General features: G+C 37.8%; 1 protein-coding gene across 2 annotated transcripts in view; it reads left to right on the top strand.

Annotated features, from left to right (window-relative positions):
- The window catches only part of SRGAP1 (SLIT-ROBO Rho GTPase activating protein 1), a 252050-nt gene that overhangs the window by 191349 nt on the left and 37532 nt on the right, over window positions 1-23169 (top strand). For both annotated transcript variants that reach the window (XM_063074938.1, XM_063074937.1), the window contains exons 7-10: window positions 3756-3977; window positions 6029-6130; window positions 16499-16696; window positions 17182-17266. In XM_063074938.1, the coding sequence (XP_062931008.1) occupies window positions 3756-3977; window positions 6029-6130; window positions 16499-16696; window positions 17182-17266 (607 nt within the window). The remainder of the gene's footprint in view (window positions 1-3755; window positions 3978-6028; window positions 6131-16498; window positions 16697-17181; window positions 17267-23169) is intronic.

Raw genomic sequence — 23169 nt, 5'->3', positions numbered from 1 at the left:
GAAATATTTTATTGGTTTCTTATGTATTTTCATTATTAAATGCACTTGAGTTATAACTCAGCTCTTTGCACAGAAGCTGGCTTTCATATAATTATTAATAATTCATAAGCTTCATAGAATTACTTCAGACCTTCTTAACCAAGTATATTGAATCTTAACATATCCAATGTCATTTCAGCTTCTAGTTTTAGGACAAAAGGTGATTCTGTGACTAGCCTTGCTGTCTCAGGAGACCTTGAATAAGAATTTTTTTCCTATTTCTTTTCTCTTTTTAAGTTCAAGATGCTTGAAAAACCTAGACTGTAGAAATGCTGCGTATCAGGAGTAACAAAATCATACCAATTAAGTGACCTTACAGACTGACAAGCACCGTAGGGAAATTTCTCATCAAAACTCATCACAGAAATCTCCTAAGTGGAGCACTCAAAGTCCAGAAGACACCTAGGGAGGCTTGTGGATGAGTTACTACCCCACATGCATGCTCTTCCCCACGTGTTAGGAAGCCACGATAGAGTTAGGTCTCTCCCTGGGTCCAGACCCACAGATTCCACCTGGCTCTAATGGGTATGGAAGCATGCACTGATGCTTTTGTAATCTTGACATTTATTTTCCAAAAAACCCACACTTAGAAATTTGAGGAGTGAACTGTTCAAGTCTGAGAATAATGAAAACTTAGTACGTATTTTTCAGAGCTCCAAGTCAATTGGGTAGTTGGACTTTTTTTTTTTTTTTTTTTTTCCTTCTGTATTCCTTTTGCTTTTCAGTTGTAAAAGACTTGGGTTTTGTAGGAGGGAAAAGCCTCTTCTCTGGGTTCTTTTTTCTCAACTTCAATTTTTAAAGTCCCACTGGGATCAATACTCATAAAATAAAGCAGCTTGTCTCATGTGCTTCATTATAATCAAGTAGAATCTGCCGTCTTTCAAAACAGTGGGATATTTTTAAGCACTGATACATCTCAAAGAAATGAGGCCATTTCCTTTATAAATTTGTTTTCATAAGATGAGGTGTTATTGAAAGATAGAATAATTTTTCAGTCCCTCTGATGTGTATAAAATTGCTACATAGACTTGTTATGAATTTTGCTTTGTTCATCTGAGACTAGAATTTCTAAATTAACGAAAATGAATCATTCTCTATAGTTGAGTGCAGCTGATTCCACTGGAAATGTATTAATGATGAGACTGATTGCTGCATTTCACAATGGTATTTTGCTTGTATTTGTAATTGTGATGTCACAGCTACTTTCTGTTTTTTTTAATCAAGTATTCTTTAATCAAGTCCTCCTGCCTGCTTGGGGAAATAGCGCCCCCAAATGACAGGGCTGTAGGACCCTTTTACTTGATTATTTTAAAGCAGGGCTTCTTAGACTTTTACTGTGTGTATGAATCACCTGTGGGACCTTTTTAAACTTCAGATTCTGAATTTGTAGGTCAGGAATGGGACCCAAGATGCTGCATTTCTAACAAGCTCCTGGGGATGCTTTTGCCGCTGGCCCACAGACCAAACTTCGAATAGCAAGATTTTAAAATATCTTTACATTAAAATCTCAAATTTAATAATTCTGACATTGGAGGGTAGAAATAAATAAGTTGACATTTCTAAGGACAGGTCGGTGATTGAATGTGTACCTTCATAAAAGCAGATCTGATGGTTCCATCCTGTTGGATACATTCTTTGTAAAAAGATTGCTTCCTTTATGCCCTCTGCTACTATTTTAATAACAAACTAATGAACAGCTTATGTTTGAATTCCTTGAAGATGGAGATATTTTACTGTGTTCCAGTCTTCATATGCCTGGAGCCTAGCACATTCCCTAGCACCTAATCAATCGATGACCAATTAGTGAGTTTAACTGAATCAAATTGAATTGATTGAACTTCATTAGAATAATATAGGGATGACCTGGTTTTGTGCCTTTCAGACCACCTGTTTCCTCTTTAAGCAATTTATACTGCTTTTATGTACAAATTTAAAATTCTGCCATCAGTAATTGATAACTAATTTCCAGAGTCTTTTTTTAATTGTATTCTCTTAAAATGCAACATGAAAAAATAAATACAAATTAAAGGTAATGAATACTCAAGAATCTCAAAGATCTTTGATTCCTGATAGTCACTCATTATTTAAGAATTTTATTTTGGGAATAAGAGGGAAGTCATTCCTGGACTATTTTGGCAGATTTATACCTGTTCTTCTCACCTCTGAAAGAATACAGATTATTATTGAGTCTTCAATAAAATATGCAAATCCAAAACATTACAGTAAGTAGATTTGCAGCATAGAAGGATTTCAGTAAATTATTGTATCAATCTCAGTATTGCATAATGAAACTTGAATGCTGTTTTTCATTATTTCCTTTCAGTATTTGATTTTGCTTTTTATTTTTTAACAGCTTCATTGAAATATAATTCACATACCATACAGCTTACTCATTAAAAATCTTCAGTTGGCTCTTAGTATTTCAGTGAGTTGTGTCTTCATTATCACATCAATTTTACCTTTTTATTACCCCAAAAAGAAATTCTGCATCCCTCAGCCATCACCTCCCAATTCTTCCATTCCCACAGCCCTAGGCAACCACTAATCCACTTACTGTCTCTATAGATTTACCTATTTTGGACATTTTATATAAATGGAATCTTTTGTAACTGGCTTCTTTCACTTTGCATAATGTCTTCAATGTTCATCCATGTTGTAACATATATCAGTACTTCATTCCTTTTTATGGCTGAATAGTATTCCACTGTATGGCTATATCACATTTTGTTTATCTATTCATTAGTTGGACATTCAGGTTGTTTCTACTTCTTAGCTATCATGAATAATGCTGCTATAAATATTCGTGTACAAGTTTTTCTGTGAAAATATGTTTTCATTTCTTTTGGATCTATACTTACGAGTGGATTTGCTGAGTCATATAGTAACTCTATGTTTAATATTTTGAGGAACTGCCAAACTTTTCCAAAGTGGCTGCACCATTTTACATTCCAACTAGCAAAATATGAGCGTTCCTAATTTTTCCACATTCTCTCCAGCTCTTGCTATTATCTGTCCTTTTGATTATATCCTAATGGGTGTGAAGTGGGACCTCATTGTGGTTTTGATTTGCATTTCCCTGATGACCAATGATTTTGAGCATCTTCTCATATGCCTGTTGACCATTTGTATATCTTCTTTGGAGAAATGTCTGCTCAGATCCATTGCCCATTTTTTTTTTTGAAGATGACCAATAGGGGGATCTTAACCCTTGACTTGGTGGTGTCAGCACCACGCTCTCCCAAGTGAGCTAACCAGCCATCCCTATATAGGGATCTGAACCCGTGGCCTTGGTGTTATCCGCACCACACTCTCCCAAGTGAGCCATGGGCCAGCCCTCCATTGCCCATTTTTTAATTGGACTATTTGTCTTTTTATTACCTAATGGTAACAGTTCTTTATATATTCTAGATACAAGTCCCTTATCAGATATATGATTTGCAAACATTTTTTTCCCATTCTGTGGGTTGTATTTTCACTTTCTTTATAGTGTCTTTTAAAGCACAAAAGTATTCAATTTTGAGGAATTCCAATTTATTTATTTTCTCTTGTGGCTTGTGCTTTTGATGTCATATCTAAGAAATCAGTGCCTAATCCAATATCATGAAGGTTTACCCCTATGTTTTCTTCTAAGAGTTTTATAGTTGTATGATTCACATTTAGGCCTTTGATCAATGTTGAGTTAATTTTTATATATGGTGTTCTTTTATTTTTTCAAGTGCTGTGACCTTGGTTACCATGCAAGTCTGAACAGAGCCTTAAGAACATATCTTTCTGCGGAGTATAACCTTGAAACCTCCAGACATGAAGGCTTAGACATTATTGAGAATGCAGTTGACAATTTAGAGCCCAGAAGTGATAAGCAGAGATTCATGGAGATGTACCCTGCTGCATTCTGTCCACCAATGAAGTTTGAGTTTCAGTCTCACATGGGTGATGAGGTCAGTAATTGATTATTTTAAACTAATGAATTATCTCTTCACTTATATGAGGGTACTTCAGAAACTTCATGGAAAAATAGAATTAAAAGGTAATATGAATCTTTCCATGAACTTTTTGAAGTTCATGATCCCTGCCCTGTATTTCTCCTCACCTGCTGTAACCCAACAGTTGTTAAGAATGCCCAGTTGCTTTTGTTCTCTTGCCCTTATGACACTACCACCTTTTAAAGCAAGAATCAAACACTCAAATGCCTACAGAGGCCAAATAGATGAAGATGCAGACATGCCTGGGTATGAGCCCTAAACTGTCCCAGAATAGTTCTTCCTTGACCCCAGGACATTCATATTTAAAATAAAAACAAATCATTTTGCTGGCCCAATAGAATTGGCTTGAAGACTCCCAGTAATCTTGATTTAAAGATCTCCATAAAGAAAAATAATTGTGAATGACAGGAAAATGGTAGAAAGAAAAAAAAAGTGCAAAACTTTGTTTTTTAAGATTCAAGTTGGCTCCAAACTGGTAAAATGAGCATTAGAAATTATATATCTTAGGGCCGACCCCGTGGCTCACTTGGGAGAGTGTGGCGCTGGGAGCGCAGTAACGCTCCCGCCGCGGGTTCAGATCCTATGTAGGGATGACTGGTTCGCTCACTGGCTGAGCGCAGTCACAGAAAAGGACAAAAAAAAAAAAAAGAAATTATATATCTTAGATTCTTTATATGAATTTAGCTTTCTATCCTATTTTACAAAAAACAAAAACAAAAAAAAACGGTAAACTGATTATGAGCTGCATTTGTTTATATTATTATCTGTGGACAAGAAAAACCAGCTAGTGAAGGAGCAAGCTATAATAGCAGTTGGTGTCCCACTTGTGCAAAACAAAACTCATAGATAAAATCTCAATTTTAGCTTATTGTGTTGACAGTCTAGTTTTTTAAATAGATGTAATCATAAGACCCACTATGTAACCATGTCATTTTTTTTCTGAAACACCGAGTATTAAATATATAAGATATGTACGTGTGTATATACATATATATACCTGCTATATTTCTAAATGAATTTATTTTTGTCTGATAGAGTAAATTACTTGATTAGAAAGTATAAGTAGTTTTAATGCCAATAGCACATGAATTGTGACAAGCAAGATGAGTGGTTTATCCCACCCAGCATTATCTTTCCAAAACCAAATGGCTGCTACTTTAATTTCTCAGTTATGGATATGTTAAACATAGAATAATAAAATTCCATCACAAGATAAGTGGCTTCAGTTGGATGTTAATGATTTGTTATTATTATTACTATTACCTAATAATAAAATGAGTCTATTGCCCTTTTTCTATGGCTAGTTCAGCCAGGGCACAGTAACCTCTGTGATGTTTTGGAGACTCTCTCCAAGGAACTCCATCAGCCTAGAGTACTTCTGTGACAAGGAAGATGGGAAGAAATTGTTTCTGGTGCAATTTTAATAATGCTCTAATTTTGGCTTTATCCGCAATTGAAGTCATGGTCAAAATATATTCTACCAAAGCCTAACATAAGTGGCCTCTTCAAATTCATAGTGAATCACGTGATTTGTCTGAGAGTCACCCAGCTAGCAGGTGGCAGACCTGGGATTCAGGCACCACTGACTGACTCCAGAGCCCACACCCTCACCAGTGAGCCCTGCTACCTTCTTTACTTATCCCTGAACAGTCCACTTGGATCATCCTCTGTCCTGTGCCCTCTGCCCAGGAGTCAATAAGAATTCTGGAGTGAGATTTCAGCCTTGGGGCTCTTTCTCAGGAACTGCCTTGCTCTTAGAGAGATGCTTCCAGCAGCTGCTGTCTTCCCAGTCCTAGCCAGGCCAAGCAGCTGTATTCTGCTCTTGCCACTTATGTAACAGGGCTGTGTTTAAAAGTAAAGTTTTGAGGTGGCTGTGAAAAGTAAATATGTTATTGGAATCATGAGAGAATCTGCGTGATTCATGCGATGTTTAAATAGGAGAACCTTGTGTCTGGAGGCTGGTCAGTGGTGTCCTGCTGTAACTGTAGTTTCTGATTCGCCCTCAGGTGTGTCAGGTGAGCGCCCAGCAGCCGGTCCAGGCGGACCTCATGCTCAGGTACCAACAGCTGCAGTCCCGCCTCGCCACACTCAAAATCGAAAATGAAGAGGTGAGCATGCTTTCTGCCCCACCAGTAACCTGAATTCCGATGCAAACTGGAAGGCATTCTCACATGCCATAGACGTATTAATATTCTAAATGTAGTCTCTCTATCATGCATTTTCAGGGTTCCTACAATACTCTTTATACAGGATAAGTGCCAAGATTCTGTATTCTACCATAGATTAATACTTTACCAGAGATTCACTGCATACACATGTAAACACGGCTTTTTTTCTTAAATTGTAATTCACATTGAATATAGTTCCCATGGATTATCAGATCCAACATATTTGTCTAGAAATATACAATCATGTGTAGAGTGGAACTTTTGGCTGACCTGTTAATTTAATCATAACTTTTGAAATTAACAATTTTGTTTGTTTTTCTTTATTCTCTAAATTTTGGGTACTGAACATGGCATTATTGATATAATTAGTACTGAATCGTATTTTGAAAAAGAGTACTTGAATGAGAATAAAGAATTTTTAAATAGCTGATATTAGTGTATTCAAATGGGTAGAATATAAAATATGAATTATAAATATACATTGAGCCAGGAAGCAATTGTTCAGTTCAGCTACCTGTTTCTGAAATTAACTTCATTGGATTCATAGTCTCCTAAAATTAAAATATAAACTACAAGTGTTTCCTATACTAGTCAAGGCTCTCAGTTGTAATTCACAGGAACCCAAATCAAACTTACTTAAGTTAAACAATTAACTTATTGATCAATGTTTGCAGCAGCTTCGGATATTATTGAATTTGTGTTCAAATGATATTATCAGGAATCTCTCTTTCTTCTCATTACTTTGAAGTGATTTCTTCATGTGTGTTGATGGGGTTTGGGGAATAGATGTGGAACTACATGGCTCCTCAAAGCTTGCCATCTCACCCCATCCCAGCATCCTTATCTTTGAAATAGGACTGACTATTCATTGGCCTAGCTTAAGTCATGCTTCCTTCTGGACCAACCACACATCCAGGAAATGGGATTCTCTAATTGGCCATCCCAGATATTGTGCCACTCATAAAGTCCTTTGATTGACAGTCCCAACAGAAATAATGTTATTTCTAGAAAGAGACAATTCCCAAAAGGAAGGAATGTAGGGCAGAAAGAGAAAAATAACTCACATTGATAAAGTGAATTATCATAGTTCACTTTAGTACCGTGCTTTATTTTAATCCCACTGGGATGTTTTCAGCTGGGATATTTTGAGCCAAGAGCACCATGTGTCTAGACCAGTATAATTTGGTCAAAGGCCATTGTAGCTTTCTGGCTTCCAAAAGAGCCCTTATTCAAACATGTTTTTGTAAAATGCAATCAATGTGATTAAGACTTCAATCTCTATGTAAAGTCCCACAAATGGACCTTTCCAAAGGAAAGCTGTTGCTCTCATTAAGGTAGTGTTTTAAAGTTTAGGGTTTTGACTAGGCATCAGAAAATACTTGCCTCATGCAGTTTACTGGGTCCTAATAGATCTACAGTTTATATGTCTAGTGACTTCCATTTTTTTTTTTTTTTTTTGCATTCGTATCCTCCTGCTGTGTTATTTGGAAAACATTCTCTGAACTCTAGGAAAATAGGGTGTTATATACAAAGTCAAAACTGGCAGCCCACAGACCTGTTTTATTTGGCTCCTGAAGTGTTAGCATGTAAAAAAAAAAAAAAAAAAAAAGAAAGGAAAGTCTGGCGACTCTGGCCCTGCATTGCCTCATGAAGTGAAAAGCTGGGGCATTTGATTTCTACTTTGCTATAGTCATTCAACTCCCAATTTTCTTACATTGGACTAGTCTATTTATGTTACCTGTCTGGCCGCTGCAGGCCTTAGGGTTTGTGAGCCTTAATGTATGCCCCTTTAGGCATAATGTGGAGCACAGTGTCCTTATAAACCAGTAGAGGCAGGAGGTGCTTTTTGAGGGTTAATTTCTAAAAATTAACTGTAGAAGCAACTGAATTGGGTTGTCCTAATGTTTCTTGTGAAGATGACTAGTGGTTTATGATTTGTTAGATACAGAACAAAATTCACTGTAGTGAAGTGGGATTCTGAAAGAAAGTAAGATTTAAATTAGATTTTTGACAATCAGTAGATTTGCCTAGGTATAGAGGGAGGAAAAGATGTTCCAATATATATTGAGGTACCCTGGAAGATTAGAGCAGCTTGGTTGTCACCCACGCCCTCTTTGGGATGAACCAATGGTGAAGGTGAAATTGTGACAAGAAGCTTTGAGAGCCAAGTTAAGTTTTGTTACTGTGGTAATACATTTCAATACAATAAATATTTTGGGGGCACCTTCTACATTTTAGATATTTTGTTAGGTGTGGGAAGTACAGAGTTGAATAAGTCATAATTAGCATGAGAGACAGACTCTATCTAGTCATTTACTTGGGTACAACATAGATATCAATGCTGATTTGGAGTCCCCGTGTAGCAATTTTCTCCTCCATAAATTAGGAATTTGCCTCTATCTTCCACTGATAGGAGCAAGGACAGAAAATTGATACATTGGTATTAAACCTAAATATACAAGTAAAGAAACACATGTATAATTCTCTGCCTCTGTACAAACCTGGAAGTGAAACATTAACAAACATTACTCTTAAAGGCAACACTTTAAAAGCAAACTACATTTAAATAATCATTTATACCTTTCTCATTATAAATCTTTTCCAAACTCTTCCCAATCTAATGTTACACAGTCTTCTCTGTTTTCTCAAAATTTGCTTGTACCCTTTGTCATAGGGATTTCTGTGTAGGGGTCATTCCTGTTGCTGCTTTCCTTCAGAGCTGGCCTCTGGAGAGCAACTGTACCTTTTATATTTTTTAAGACAGCATTGGTTTTAAGTAGTTTACCCCATTTTCAGACCATGTGTTCCAATGTTTCGTCCGGAAAATAGAGTTTTCATCAGCATGTCACTTCTGTGCTATGAGTAGAACCTTCTCACATATGAAACAACTAGTCTCTCTTAAATTACAGTAGATTTATCACCCCGAGGGGAATGGAAAAGAGAAGCCTGTGATTCCTCAATCAATTTGCAACAGTGTTTAATGAGTCGATAGCCCCATATAAATTTTCCTAGCACCACTTAAAATCTTTCACCAGCAGCTTGCTGAAGAGTATTTCACAGACTGTTCTAAAAATGTTTCTTAAACAGGATATTTTCAACAATAATGCTCAAGATTTTAGGCAAACATTTGAGACAATTTTTATGACATGGATAATTGAGGGAAGTAAGAGATATTTATAATACCCCTCACCTAGGGTAGAAAAACCACATTTCCCCCCAAATTTCCTATAGTACTAATGACCGCAGTAGAATCCCAGGTCATGTAAATCAGTGATCAAACTCTCCCCAGGAATTCTCTAATTCTTTTAAGACTTAGTTTAAGATGTGGAGCTTGATCACCACTCAATTATAATTGCTGTTTCCGATCTTCTTTGTGGCCTTTAACTTCATTTTGACTTATTTAAGTGTATCTCCGATTTGCTGCAGCCTTCTATGACGAGGTAACACTAAAAGCTTCAGTAAAAGATGACTGCCATTTAGTCCTTAAGAGATATCATCTTGGCCAAAATTGAAAACAGGATCACTGTTCTGTCACTGCATACACATTTTTATATTTTTTGGTTTCAAATAAGCCTGAACTCACCGAAGCAAGGGCCTTGATCCAAAACATTACCAAGAGGAATGAGGAAAATTTCTAGAGAGGGGATAAAAGGGATAGAGCACTCCCCGCCCCACCCCCCACCACAGTGGCAGAGCTCAGGACAAGTCTCAGCAGAGAAACCACACATTGCTGGGGTGTGCGGAACATCCGTTGGCGTCCATGAGTTTGAAAAAAGGATCACTTCAACTTCATTCATCTGGTGAACTTGTTCTGATAATCTGCTGTGTTCCAGGAACCGTGGTGGTCGCTGGAGATATAAAGATGATTAATGAGCTATCCCTGACGTGAAGTCGTTCCCTCTGTAGACGGAAATGTGGAGCTCTGATCAGTGTAGCAGGAGCTTCTGAGAAATAGATTTGGGATGTCGCTCTTCAGACCGCACTCCGCATCAGGTCCACCCACATGGGTTATTAAATCAGAATTGGAGCCGGACTTCAGGAAAACAGATTTTCTGAACCACAGCGGAAGGCAGAGATTTTGCTTAGAGAGCCCTGGGCAATGATGCTGCTTCTCCCTTAGATTTAGTTGTATCATTGCTGAGAATGCACTTTGTTCAAAAATCAGGAGAGCCCAGTGTTTGTAAACATCCTCTAAAGTACAAGTACATAGATTATTAGTGTGAATTCCACGGGAATGGTGATGTGATCCCCGCTCCCCCAACCAAACTTGTGGGGCAGCAAAGATTGGGCTGTTTTTCCAGATGTGGTAACACCTTACCCAACACAGACAGGGTCACTAGAACCTGTACCCCTTATTAGGGTTCAAGGAGTGAGGAAGGCATGGCCAGATGCTATGCTGCTACTGTCACCTTCTGTGGCCTGTGCTGGCAGTAAGTTTCTGTACCCTTGACTAATTAACTATGGCATTAATCCATGATGTGTGTGCCTGTGTGTATGGTCCCTTTCTGCTAATTTTTGACACATCCGAAATGGTACGGTGCTTTAATTGAAATACATACAAGGTCAGTGACAGACAGGAGGAAGTAGTCAAGTGGGCAGGAGAAGGAAGGATGAGGGCCACCTCCGCAGATGATGAGTCATAAAGGATGAATGGGCTTGCTTCAGGTGCAAAGTGCAAGGCACACAGTGCCATAAAATAGCATGGTGTATATTATGGCATGAATTGTATCCCCCCTAATTCTTACACTGAAGTCCTAACCCCCAGTGACTCATAATGTGACCTTATCTGAAGATAGGATCTTTACAGAGGTAATCAAATTAAAATGGGGTCATTAGGGTGGGCCCTAATCCAATATGACTGGTGCCCTTTTAAAAACGGGGAAATTTGGATACAAAGACACAGATAGAGGTAAGATGATGTGAAGAGACACAGAGAAGACGGCCATCAACAAGCCAAGGAGATTGGCCTGGAACAGATCTTTCCCTCACAGTCCTTCGAAGGAACCAACCCTGCAGACTGACACCTTGATTCTTGGACTTCTTGAGCCTCCAGACCTGTAAGACAGTGGTTTGCCCTAGCAAACTAATACAGGGTGTTTGGGGGCTGGGAAGACCAACACGACTTTCTTGTTCTCTGCAATGATCTAAACACCCTGGGAACAAGGAGGCAAAGAGCCAGTCTACAAAAGCCCACAGAAGTCATCTCTCTCCCGTCATTCATTCTGATCTGCAGCTCAGAGTTCAGGCCACCTGGGCAGCCCCTCCAGTGCAATATATTCATTGGGTTTTCATGAATTCCTTGTCAAGCCTTCAGCCTCTTCTTCTGTCAAGCCCAATTGTGTTTTTCTGCTGCTGATGGGGAGTCACCACAAGCCTCTTATTAGTTGTTTCATATTTGCCTCATTATATTCCCCCCTGTGACTTATTAACGTGGCTTGTGCATGTCAGAAGCTGGTGGAATTCTTCATCAGGAGCATCCCATGGGATGATAGGTAGTGTCAGCCATAGTGTCTGGTGGCTTCTGTCACATCCTTCCTTTATTCTTCCTGACAATTCCAAATTTAACCATGACACCATTGCTTCTGAGAAGGAAGTTGAAAAAAAGAAGTAAAACAGTGTTATTGATTTTGATTCTTCGTGAGTCTGTTCTATATGTGTGCCTTTGATAGATAATGCTGCTGTCTCTGGTTATCCTATAGGCAAGAATATGGTTCTAGTGAAACATTCTTATGTAACCATCTGTTTCATAAACAGTGAACATAAGCTTTAACAGCCAAATTCCAACAAATTTACTGATTTAGACAAACTGCAAATATAGATTTTTTTTTTTGGTTCATGATGATTTTTTGTTTTCTTGTTTTGTTCAGGTGGTTTTTGTTTGGTTTTTTTCTTCTATTTTTTTTGGGGGGGGTAGCTTTTTCTTTTGTCATTGTTTTAATGTCTTTTAATTAGGAGCATGTCAAAGCACCTTTTCACACCTTACATAATTTTGTTCTTATACTCCACCCCACCAATATCTTAAGAACATTATATACTTTTCAGCTTTCTATCTGTATTAGTCCCTTTCTGTTGCTTATAACAAAATACATGGAACTGGGTAATTTATAAGAAAATGAAATTTATTGCTTACAGTTTTGGAGGCTAGGAAGTCCAAAGTCTGGGGAACACTCCTGGTGAGGGTCTTGGTGGTTGCAGCAGTGATTCAGGGTTCACACGTTGTGAAATGGTGGAGCAGAGAGAGACTAACCTCCTTACTCACTCTCCTTTTAAAGCCCTCCAAACCATGCCCTGACCACCATTTTTAATCCATTCACTACTGCACGGTCCTACAATCCAATCACCCCTTCAAGGCCCCACCTTTCAGTTACCATAATAGGATTTCCGACCCTCTTAACAGTCACAGTAGTGGCCAAGCTTCTAATACATAAAACTTGGGGGACACAATTCAAGTTTCAGTGAGTTTAGGGGGGACATTTAATCCACTACAATATCTTTTGAAGTTCTGCTGTGCCTTAACTTAGTTCATTCCACTAACTATTTTCCATTTAAGCCATTTCTTGAAAAAGATGAACTCATCACTTCTGTTGCTTAAATGTTTTTCAAATGTGTCCCATCATTTTTATTCCTGCTGTTACTTCCTTAGATCAAGTTCTCATCATCTCTCAAATGAATTAATGTCTCCTAAGTTTCCTGCTTTCCGTCTCCTTCCCTTTCATTGTTCATCAGCTCAGGGATTTTTTTTTTTTTTTTTTTTTTCGTGACCGGCGCTCAGCCAGGGAGTGCACCGCTCATCCTTATATAGGATCTGAACCCGCGGCGGCGGGAGCGTCGCCGCGCTGCTAGCGCAGCACGCTACCGAGTGCGCCACGGGCTCAGCCCTAAGGGGATTTTTTAAAAATGTAACTCAACCTGTCACTCCCATTTCTTGAAGGTATCAGTGGCTTCCTATTGATTCTCAGTTAAGTGTGGTTTTTAAGGGCCTTTATTGGCAGGTCAGCTCCACTATATGATATATCCTCCTACGTCTCATATAAAGCTACTTATTATAGCCCAAAGAGGCCAGGGTCTCTCTTCCCACTCTTTCCTCTGCCTGAAATGCCCTTTACTCCAGTGAACACCTATTCATCCTTCAACATGTAGCTCTCAAAATTCACCTTCTCAGAGGTGCCTTCCTTGACCCCCTCAGACAACACAGTACACTCTCTCACCCGTGTTTTCTTATACAACTGTGAATGTCAAGAGTTTAGTTGAATAAATAAATAATACTGTTTATTTAATAATATTTCAATCATATAAAGGCACAAGTAAAAGGCTTTCATTTTTCTAATGGGAATATAAAACTTATGGAGCTATAGATAAAATAGTCAAGTATCTACCCTCAAGATTTCATTATTAGTTATGCATAAATAAGATCACATATTACATAAAATATTTTAATTTAGAAATATTGCTCTTTCACTGTCACAATTTTATGGAGACTCTTCACATGTCCTGATATTGTGTTTGTCATTACCAGAGCCAGATTTTGAGTCATCAAACACATTTTTTTCCAGTACACACCATCTGCAAAGCTATTTGTTTGAGATATAATATTTTTAAGACTTGTGCATAATGGTGTCATTAGGCATTTTTCTGCAAGAACCCATTTGACTGAGGATGGTGAGCCTTTTAATTCTCTTTGAAGGATGATAATCTCACTTTAGACCTCAAATAACTCTATAAATATGGCCAGGAAGATAATTAGACACATGAGGAGTAAAGAAACCATGAGTGATAGCCAAAAGAAATAACAGAGAATGGAGACACACATACAGGAACTTTAAATATTGGGATTATCAGGAACAAATTGTAAAAGAGCTACTTAGCAGTGTTCAAGGAGATAAAAGCCAAGCTTGGATTTCAGCAGGGAGTAATAAACAGTGACATAACAGATTTGAAAATGAACCACATAGGAATTTCAGAACTGATAAATACAGTAACCAAAATTAAGAAATCAGTGGATGATTTTAACATCAGATTAGACACAGCTGAAGAACAAATTATCGAAGTAGAAGACAAATTAGAAGAAAATAATCAAAATGCAGCATGTAAAAACAAAAGGATAGAAAATACAGAAGAGAAGGATAAGAGATATAGAGGACACAGTGAAGTCTAGTATACTAGTTGAACTCTCAGGAAGAAAAGTGATAGAAAAGAAGGTTGATAGTTGAAAAGATAAAGGCTGAAAACTTACCAGAACTTATGAAAGACATACATAGATTCAAGAAATAGAAAAAATTCCATGCTGAGTATATTTCTAAAATCCTTACCTAGACACATCATGGTGACACTGTAGAATGCCAAAGATGAATAGAAAACTTTAAAAGCAGCTGCAGAAAGAAAGCAGATTTCGTTCAAAATAGTGACAGACTGACAGCAAAGTTCCCACTCAAACAGGAACATAGTAGCCACAAGAAAGTATAGTGATATCTTCAATATACAGAAAGAAAATAACTGCCAACCAGGCAAAATATTTTTCATAAATGAAGGTGAAATAAAAGATATTTTCAATTCAACAAAAACAGACTCATACTAAAAAGAATTTCTAAAGGGTGCTCTTAAAATATAACAAATGGAGGATCAGAATGTAATAAATATATGGATAAAGCTAAATGAATACTGACTATATAGAACAATAACTAATAATATCTTATATTTAAGTATATATAAACATTTACATATATGTCCTATTATAATACATTACCAAAAATATCATATAAATCAGAAGGGGTAAATGTAGTTAAGGTGTTCTAAGTGCTTTACATTGTGTGGGAAAAGGATAAACCTATCAATTGATATTAGACTTTGATAAGTAAAGGTGGAATAAAACCTTTGATAAATAGAAAACATAAAAGCTTCCAGAAGATAACATAGAACAGTATCTTCATGGCCATGAGATAGGAAAATATTTCTTTTTTTTTTTTTTTTTTTTTTTTTCGTGACCGGCACTCAGCCAGTGAGTGCACTGGTCATCCTTATATAGGATCCGAACCCGCGGCGGGAGCGTCGCCGCGCTCCCAGCGCAGCACCCTACCGAGTGCGCCACGGGCTCGGCCCGGAAAATATTTCTTAAACCGGACACAAAAAGCACTAATCATAAAGGAAAGAATTGATAAGTTGATTACATTAAAATTAGAAACTTCATCTGGGCATTACTGAAAGAATGAAAAGCCACAGCACAGAGCGGGAAAAGATATTTGCAATGTGTACAAGTACAACTAACAAAAGACTTATCTGTATCTACAAGTCAATGAGACTCATAACCCAGTAGAAAACTGAGCAAGAGATTTGAACCAAGTGTTCCCAAGGGAGGAGTTCCAAATTGCCTTAAACGTATGATAACGTGCTCAGTCTCATACATCAGGGAAATGCATATTAAAACCACAGTGAGATACCACTGCACCCCCAGCACAGTGGTTTAAATTTAAAAGACTCACAATACCAACTGTTGATGAGGATGTGGAGTAACAGGAATCCTCCTACTCTGCTAATGGGAAATAAGTTACAACAATCATTTTAGGAAACAGCCTGGCATACTCTATAAGCAGCAATTCTACTCATGTATTTGTGGCCCAACAAAAATGTGTGTATAGCAGCATTATGCATAATAGCCCAAAACTAAAAATAAGTCATCTATCAACAGCAAACGAGATGAATTACGATGTATTCTTAAAGAATGAATATTCAGCAATGAAACACTATACTCATAAGAGATGAATGAATCTCACTAATGTTGAGCAAAAGAAGGCAAAAATCATACATGCTGTAGTACTCCACTTATGTAAAGTACAAAAGGTAAAACTAATATATGGTGTTAGAAATCAGGGTAGTGAGGACCTTTGGGGGGGAGAGAAGTGTGAAAGGTGACTAGGAGAGGCATGAGATGCTCATAATGTACTATTTCTTGACCTGAATGATATTCAGATAGGTGTGTTAGCTCTGTGATAATGCATCAAGTTATACATTTATGGTCTATGTATTTTTCCGTATGTAGTTTTACTTCAATTAAAAAGTTTATAAACAAAAAAGTAATTGAGAGAGTGCACTCAATGCTACATGAGATTTACAAGGACTCAAATATAAAGTAAAATTCTCCCCTTATGTTGGTGAGATGGAGTATTGTTTACCTGTCTCTCTCCCCAATGGACGCCAAGCTCCTTGGGACAAGGCCTATGTCCTCATCTCTGCCTGACAGAGTGGACTCTCACTGAGTGTTTACAGGATCCATGAAATAATGTACTAACATGAGAAATGTATTTCTCTTCCCAGGTTAAGAAAACAACGGAAGCTACCTTGCAGACGATACAAGATATGGTCACCATCGAGGACTATGATGTTTCTGAATGCTTCCAGCACAGTCGTTCCACAGAGTCTGTGAAGTCTACCGTCTCCGAGACCTACCTGAGTAAGCCCAGCATCGCCAAGAGAAGAGCTAACCAGCAGGAAACCGAGCAGTTCTACTTCATGGTGCGCCCACTGCTTCCTGAGCCACTCTTGACAGAGCCCAGACCGAGGGGTCCCAAATGCTACTTCTGTGGTCACATCAGAGTCATCTGGAGTTCTTTATTAAGATACAGACTCCTGCCTACCCTCAGGGTTCCTGCTTCAGTCAGTTAGGGTAGAGTATAGGAATTAGTTTAGGAGTTAGGAGGTAAAGGACTGCTCTTAAACAGTACTTTTAAACTTCAATGTACATACATGTCACTAGGAGAGCTTGTTAAAATGATGGTCTGATTTGAGTAGGTCTGGGGAGGAAGGGCCTGAGAGTCATCATCTCTATCTAGTAGGCTCCCAAGCAATGGCTAATGCTGCTGGTCTGCAGCCCACACTTTGAGTAGTAGCAAGGTTTCAGGATCAAGAAGATAAAAGTGGCTGGATTTTAGATCTCCTCTGAGAAGTTCCTTGACATTGAATAATTTTTAAAAATTAAAAATTAATCTTGCCTTTTGCAGAAACTCAGAGAATATTTGGAAGGCAGTAATCTCATCACAAAACTTCAAGCCAAACATGACTTGCTTCAGAGGACTCTCGGAGAAGGTCAGTTATTTGGTATAAATGGGAAGGTGACCTGGATTATATATTGTCATGCATATATTCCGTGAAGAATATAAATCATGTATTTGTGCTTTAAGAAGCAGAGAACACTATATGTTTAGATCTGGTTTTGTCTGTGTCTGTAATAATCAAGTTCTCCCTGGAACTATTTTCTTTTTAAACTTGGTGCTAACCTTGAGAAAGAATAGTGGAATATAGGGAGGGCTAGGAAAACCAACACAGAGGTCCTGAGGGGAGCTCTTCAGAGCCTGGTGCTCCAGACAGGAGAAGAGTCTGCGGGAGCTGCACCTGCTCCCCTTCCAGCCCCTCCTTATTTTTTTACTGGGCTGCTATTTGTTGTTCTATCTATTGCCTTTTGGGACTCTCGAAACCAGTTAAACCAGTTTGGGTGATTTTTTTTTTAAAGTAGGCATTGGTTGTAGTTGAAAAATAATCTAATAGTATAAGTAGATTGCTGGGTCTAATAATAATAACAAAAACAACAGCAACAGCTAACACTTACATGAGGGTACTTCAAAAAGTTCATGGAAAGATTTGTATTATCTTTTAATTCTATTTTTCCACGAGCTTTTTGAAGTACCTTCATATAAGGCTTACTCTTGCCAGGCATTGTTCTGAGCTATATATTGAACTAGGCTTTATTAATTTCCTCATTTGTAAAAAACTGAGGGGAAAAAAGGATTACAGGCAAAGGGGACTGCATCAGTGTTATTGTTTCTCTTTTTGTCTTTATGAAATGCAAGAGGAAAAAATAAATAAATACAAGCAAAGTCCCTGTCTTAAGTGCCTCATAATCTGGAACTTAATTATCTTTTATTCACACTATATTCTGCTGGAAGTTATGAGAAATGAAAGAGTACAAAAGGGAGCAGGAAATAAGAGAACTGAATAACTCAGGTCAAAAAGAGATCGCCACTTTTACCTCCTACCATTCTGGAGCTTTCCTTACCCATAAAGCAGTGTTTCCATCACCTTATCTCCTGGCGTCCTCCAAAGGACCCATCATACTCAGGGAATGAACACAAGGAGAAAAGCTATACAACCTAAGACTCCATGTGTTACACAGTTAGGATGCCAGACTCCAAGATGTAAGGCCAGTTTCTCCCAGAAAAAAAAATTAAAAAACATTTAAAAAGTATTAAAATGTTAAAGCAACTAAAAAGTGTTTTTAAAAAATAAAATAACCAAATGCAATTTGGGAACCTTTATTAGATTCTGAATCAAAAAGCAAAAGTTATGAAAGATATTTTAAGGACAATTGAGGAAATTTAAATATAGACTATAGCTCTATATATTAAATATTATTGAATTAATGTTAATTTCCTAGATATAATAATGGTATTCTGGTTATAAAGAACATTCTTATTCTTAAGAAATGCTTGCTGAAGTGGTGTAATGTCCACAACTTTCTTTCAAATGATTCAGAAAAAAAAGATATAGAGAGAGAAAGATGGAGAGAGAAGATAAAGCCATGTGACAAATGTTCACAATTGGGAAATCTACGTGAAGGATATAAGGATTCTTGTACTTATGTCCTTGTATTCTTCTTTCAACTCCTCTGTAGGTTTGAACTTTAAAAGAGTCTTTTCATCTTTGAATAGTTTTCTTCAGCAATCGTGTCCCTTTTTTTCCTTTTTTCCCTTTTAGTATCAGGTTAGGTCTTTTTTTTTTTTTTTTCCCCCATTTTTCACAAATGCCTGATATTTCAAGTGATGCCCTCAAAGTCATTTGCCAGCCCCAAAGCATAAATTATCCTAAGTGTAGATGAATGCTCATAGGCACAAAGTCCTTCGCTGCAAGATGGGGTATCACTTCAGAAATCGTGAGTTTAAGAGAATTAACTAGGGGGTGAATGCATTCTGGGCACTGCACGCAGACACGTGTTAATATGCTTGGGGCTGCATTCTGAAACTTTTATGGAATTCATTCACCATAGATTCTCTATGGCTCCCCACTGGAAAGCAAGCCCCAATGGTTAATATTATTTTACATGTCATTAATGGATAGGGCTATATTTTAGCCAATTTGCTGAATCCATTTGCCAGATTTCGTCTTTAGCTACTGAACTATGTAAAGCTATACGAGTATTATACCTTGTGATCACTAAGCCAGGATTTCTTTATCTTGGAGTTTCTGTCAATGGGTCTGGTGTTCCAGCGACATGAGCTGTGTTCCAGTGTACACGACCTTCACTGGGCTCCATTAATTCTGCAAAAGGTTCTGTGTGGTTTTCATTCGGCAGCAGCAGACTCACTAGCTTCTGCCTACTCTCTGCTCACTTGGCAACACACCAGCTGCTGCTCACTGCCTGGGTTTGACACTGGCAGCTTTGCCAGAGAAAAGCTGAGCACGGGACACATGCCCCACCTTTTAGCTCCACCATTGTGAGCCTGCTGGCTTCCCAGGCAAGCCTTGCTTGCGTTAATAGGCTTACACCAAAGGAGACTAGGAGAGTTAATGGCGCTTGTCTCACGGTGAAGTAATCCAATGGTGAGCCCTTATGAAGGGATCCAAGTCTGGATTTGGCCAAATAAGGTTAGTAGTATAGGATTAAATTGTGTGTTTGGGGACAGTCCTGACTTTTTATATAGAAATCACCTCTCTAAAGTATACTAGACTCACTGCTGCAAAAACTGCCTTCATAGTAAAACAAATAGAGCCTAACTCAGGGATTTAGCAGCTGATCTCACACAGCTGAAACTGTAACTACAGACATGTGTTTGGCCTGCCTTACTGCTTGCTTTTTGGCAGCCTCCCAGTGGCCCAGTAAGTTCTTTGATTTACAACATTGTGAAGCAACTAGATTGGGCTCTTAAAGTGGCCCTGTCAAAATTCAGAATTCCAAAACTATTGAAATAAAAAGAAACACATAATGAGTTGTTGAGACCAAACTCCTCCTCATCATCATCTTCAGCGCTCAGCAACACCATCGTATCTTCTGCAATGTCATTTGTTTTAAAATCAGAGAAGTTAAATTGACCACAGTAATTGAGATATACATCTGCAAAACAACAACACTGTTTTGTTTCGTTCTCTTTTTCAGTAATGAGCCTTCATGTTCACACTGATTTCTTTGCATACAACATTTGGAGTTAAGGGGGTGTAAATATCAAGGCAATTTTGTTAAACACAGAAAATCTGACACTGGGAGCTGAGCTCTGTTATATGGCTTCTTGCCCTGGGCTTAAGGTTTCTGACAAGGGAAGTAAGTGGGCTATCCTCACATAATCCATTGTCTGTCTTAGAGTAGGAGTACAAATATATTTTCAAAAGAAGCCGATTGTTAATTTTTTTTTTTTTTTTTTTTTTTTAGGAAAGCACTGCAGTAGTTGGTATTCTTAAGGAAGAAAAAGGGCTGGAAAGTAACACCAGGAGTCCACATCAGTCATTCATTAGGGAACAAATTCAGGGTGTCTCTGTCCAGTGTGAGCTGTGCACATTTTAAATATTTTATCTAGTTTTTTTTAATCATATTGCCACCAAACTATATTTTGGCTTTCCCTTTTATCATATGGAGATAAAATGCACTTAGGTGTGAAAAATAATTCACTTCCTAATTTTCAAGTGAAATTTAAGAGTAGCCAAAGGAGGTGTTTGTACCAGGAACAAATTAATCCTGAGTCATTTTTTTTTTTTTCCTTCAAATGGCTTGTATGGAGAGGTAGGACAGGGTGGGAAGGAGTTGTCTGTTGTTTTTAATAATTAAGTATCCTTCCAAAGAAAGTGATTGAAATATAACCCTCAAACCACTGGAAGCTTTCACATATTTCTGAGAAGGAGAGTCTTCTAAGCTTGTGTGTTATTGATCTATTAATGATGATACTGATTAAAAAATTAAACCTCATTCATCATCTAAGACACACTCAGGACTATTAGCTGAAAAAACGATGGATGTGGTACAGCTATGCTGTGAATGATAGTTCTTGCAGAGTTTGCTCTTGGTTCATTATTCAAAATTTATCTTTTATAGGTTTTTATTTTTTTATCTCATACCATTAACCATGGGTGGATGGAGAAAAATAATTTTAAGCCATTTTATATATCATCTTTTTCTAAATCAAGGAAATAATTGGTTGGGATATTTTTTTTTAAATAGGAAAATTCAAAGTTATAAAGCATTTCATTTCTAAGGAATTATTAGTATCATTATCATTGAATCACTTGAATGTGATTAACCCATGTTATTCAATTTAAATTTATAGATATTTATTAATTTATATATTTATGTATTTATATATTAAATTTATTAAAACCTGCAGTAATTTGCATTTGGCTTTAGCCATGGGGGTCAGACAGATGTCTACCATTCTTCTAGGATCTTTCAAGGTATTTCCAGGGAAAAAAAAGACTTACATTTTTAAAGGTCGTGCAGTTTAGTATTTGGGAGCTCAGTCTGGAATTAAAACAAACCTGGACCCTAGCAACAGACCCACCGCATACTAACAGCATGACATTAGAAGTCATTTTTCTATTGCTCAGTCTCTTCTATGAAATAGGAATAGTCATAGAAGCTACTTCATAAGGTTATTGTAAAAATTGTGAGTTAATATATATAATATAAAGAGCTTAGAACATTTCTAATAAATATTAGACGTCATTGCTGTTTTTATTGTTACTAATACACATGACATCATACTTTTATGTTACAATACAGTGTGCAGCATGACCGAATATGATATAGTGCAAGACGGTTTCTCTACCTTCAACCCCTTGCTCATTCTGCTGACTCACCTGGGTGATCTCAGCTTGCTCCTGTGCTGATCCCTGTCTACCCCTGTGCTTTAACCCTGTATAGCCAGCTTCCTGATGAACCCTTCCGTGAGGCACCACTGGCACACTCAGCTCACTGTCTACTTTCCAGTAGACCTTCCCTCCCATTCATCAATAGTTACAGATTAGTCTCAACTTCTATGTACAACTTTCCTCTTTTCTTCGCCGCCGGAGTAGCAGAAGGCCAGCAAAGGGAAGGGACTTATAGTTAAATGATAGGTACGACTTGGTGTTGGGGAGTGGGAATCAGGTTCTTCTTCCCCTCATCCCCACTCCAGGTCATGGCCAAGAACCAATTCTACCAACACAGTGGCCTGGCTCTATGTTGAGAAAGGTGTTCTCTGATATTAACTGTAGCCCCCTGCTTAATCAATAGATATTAATCAAATACTTTGTTATTTGTTATCCAAAAGCAGATAATAGAGGAAAAGGCTGTGTTGCAGCCTGGGAGTGTTCATTCACCATTCCCAACAAGCCAGCTTTCTCTGCCATTGTAGGGCATCGCCTTGTCCTCTGCCTCTGAATCACTCACTGCATTGTAATATGATGGGCTGGGCTCACCTGTTTGTGCTGCAACCTGACCCTCCTCTGCCAGCTCTATTTTCAAGCTGTTCCAGGACCATATCATCATTTTGCAAACAAACCTGCTGAATGGTTCAACTTTCCCACACCCCTTCCCACTGCTCCACCCTAAATGTAAAAAAGAGCAGACAGCAACCATAGATACATGCAAACTTGAAATTAGTGCAGATTGTGGGAGCACTATGAAAATTCAGATTCTTATTTAAAGCAAGTCAAGAAGCCCAAATTTATGAGAAGAAGCTGGTGTTTTAAATGACTCTGTGAAAGGCTTTTAACTTACAAGCTGGTGGAATGAAGTATAATTTAATGTCCTTGTACTTTAATATCTGCAAATGTCATTTCTGATTATAGAATACAACTTCTCTCCCAGCCCCCTGATTTCATATTACAGAAAGAATACCAATTTAGTCTAAGGGAAATTTAGTTCTCTCAACCTTATTTGACTCCTTTTTTTCCTCCCCCACAAGTGTCAATCAAGATAGAGGGAATAACTAATGTGCAAATCTCAGACATATTTTATTTTTATTTCATCT

Source organism: Cynocephalus volans, chromosome 12 (genome assembly GCF_027409185.1).
Source record: "Cynocephalus volans isolate mCynVol1 chromosome 12, mCynVol1.pri, whole genome shotgun sequence".
NCBI lineage: Eukaryota > Metazoa > Chordata > Mammalia > Dermoptera > Cynocephalidae > Cynocephalus > Cynocephalus volans.
Note: the sequence above shows the minus strand (reverse complement) of the source record. Positions and strands in the feature narration are given on the sequence as shown.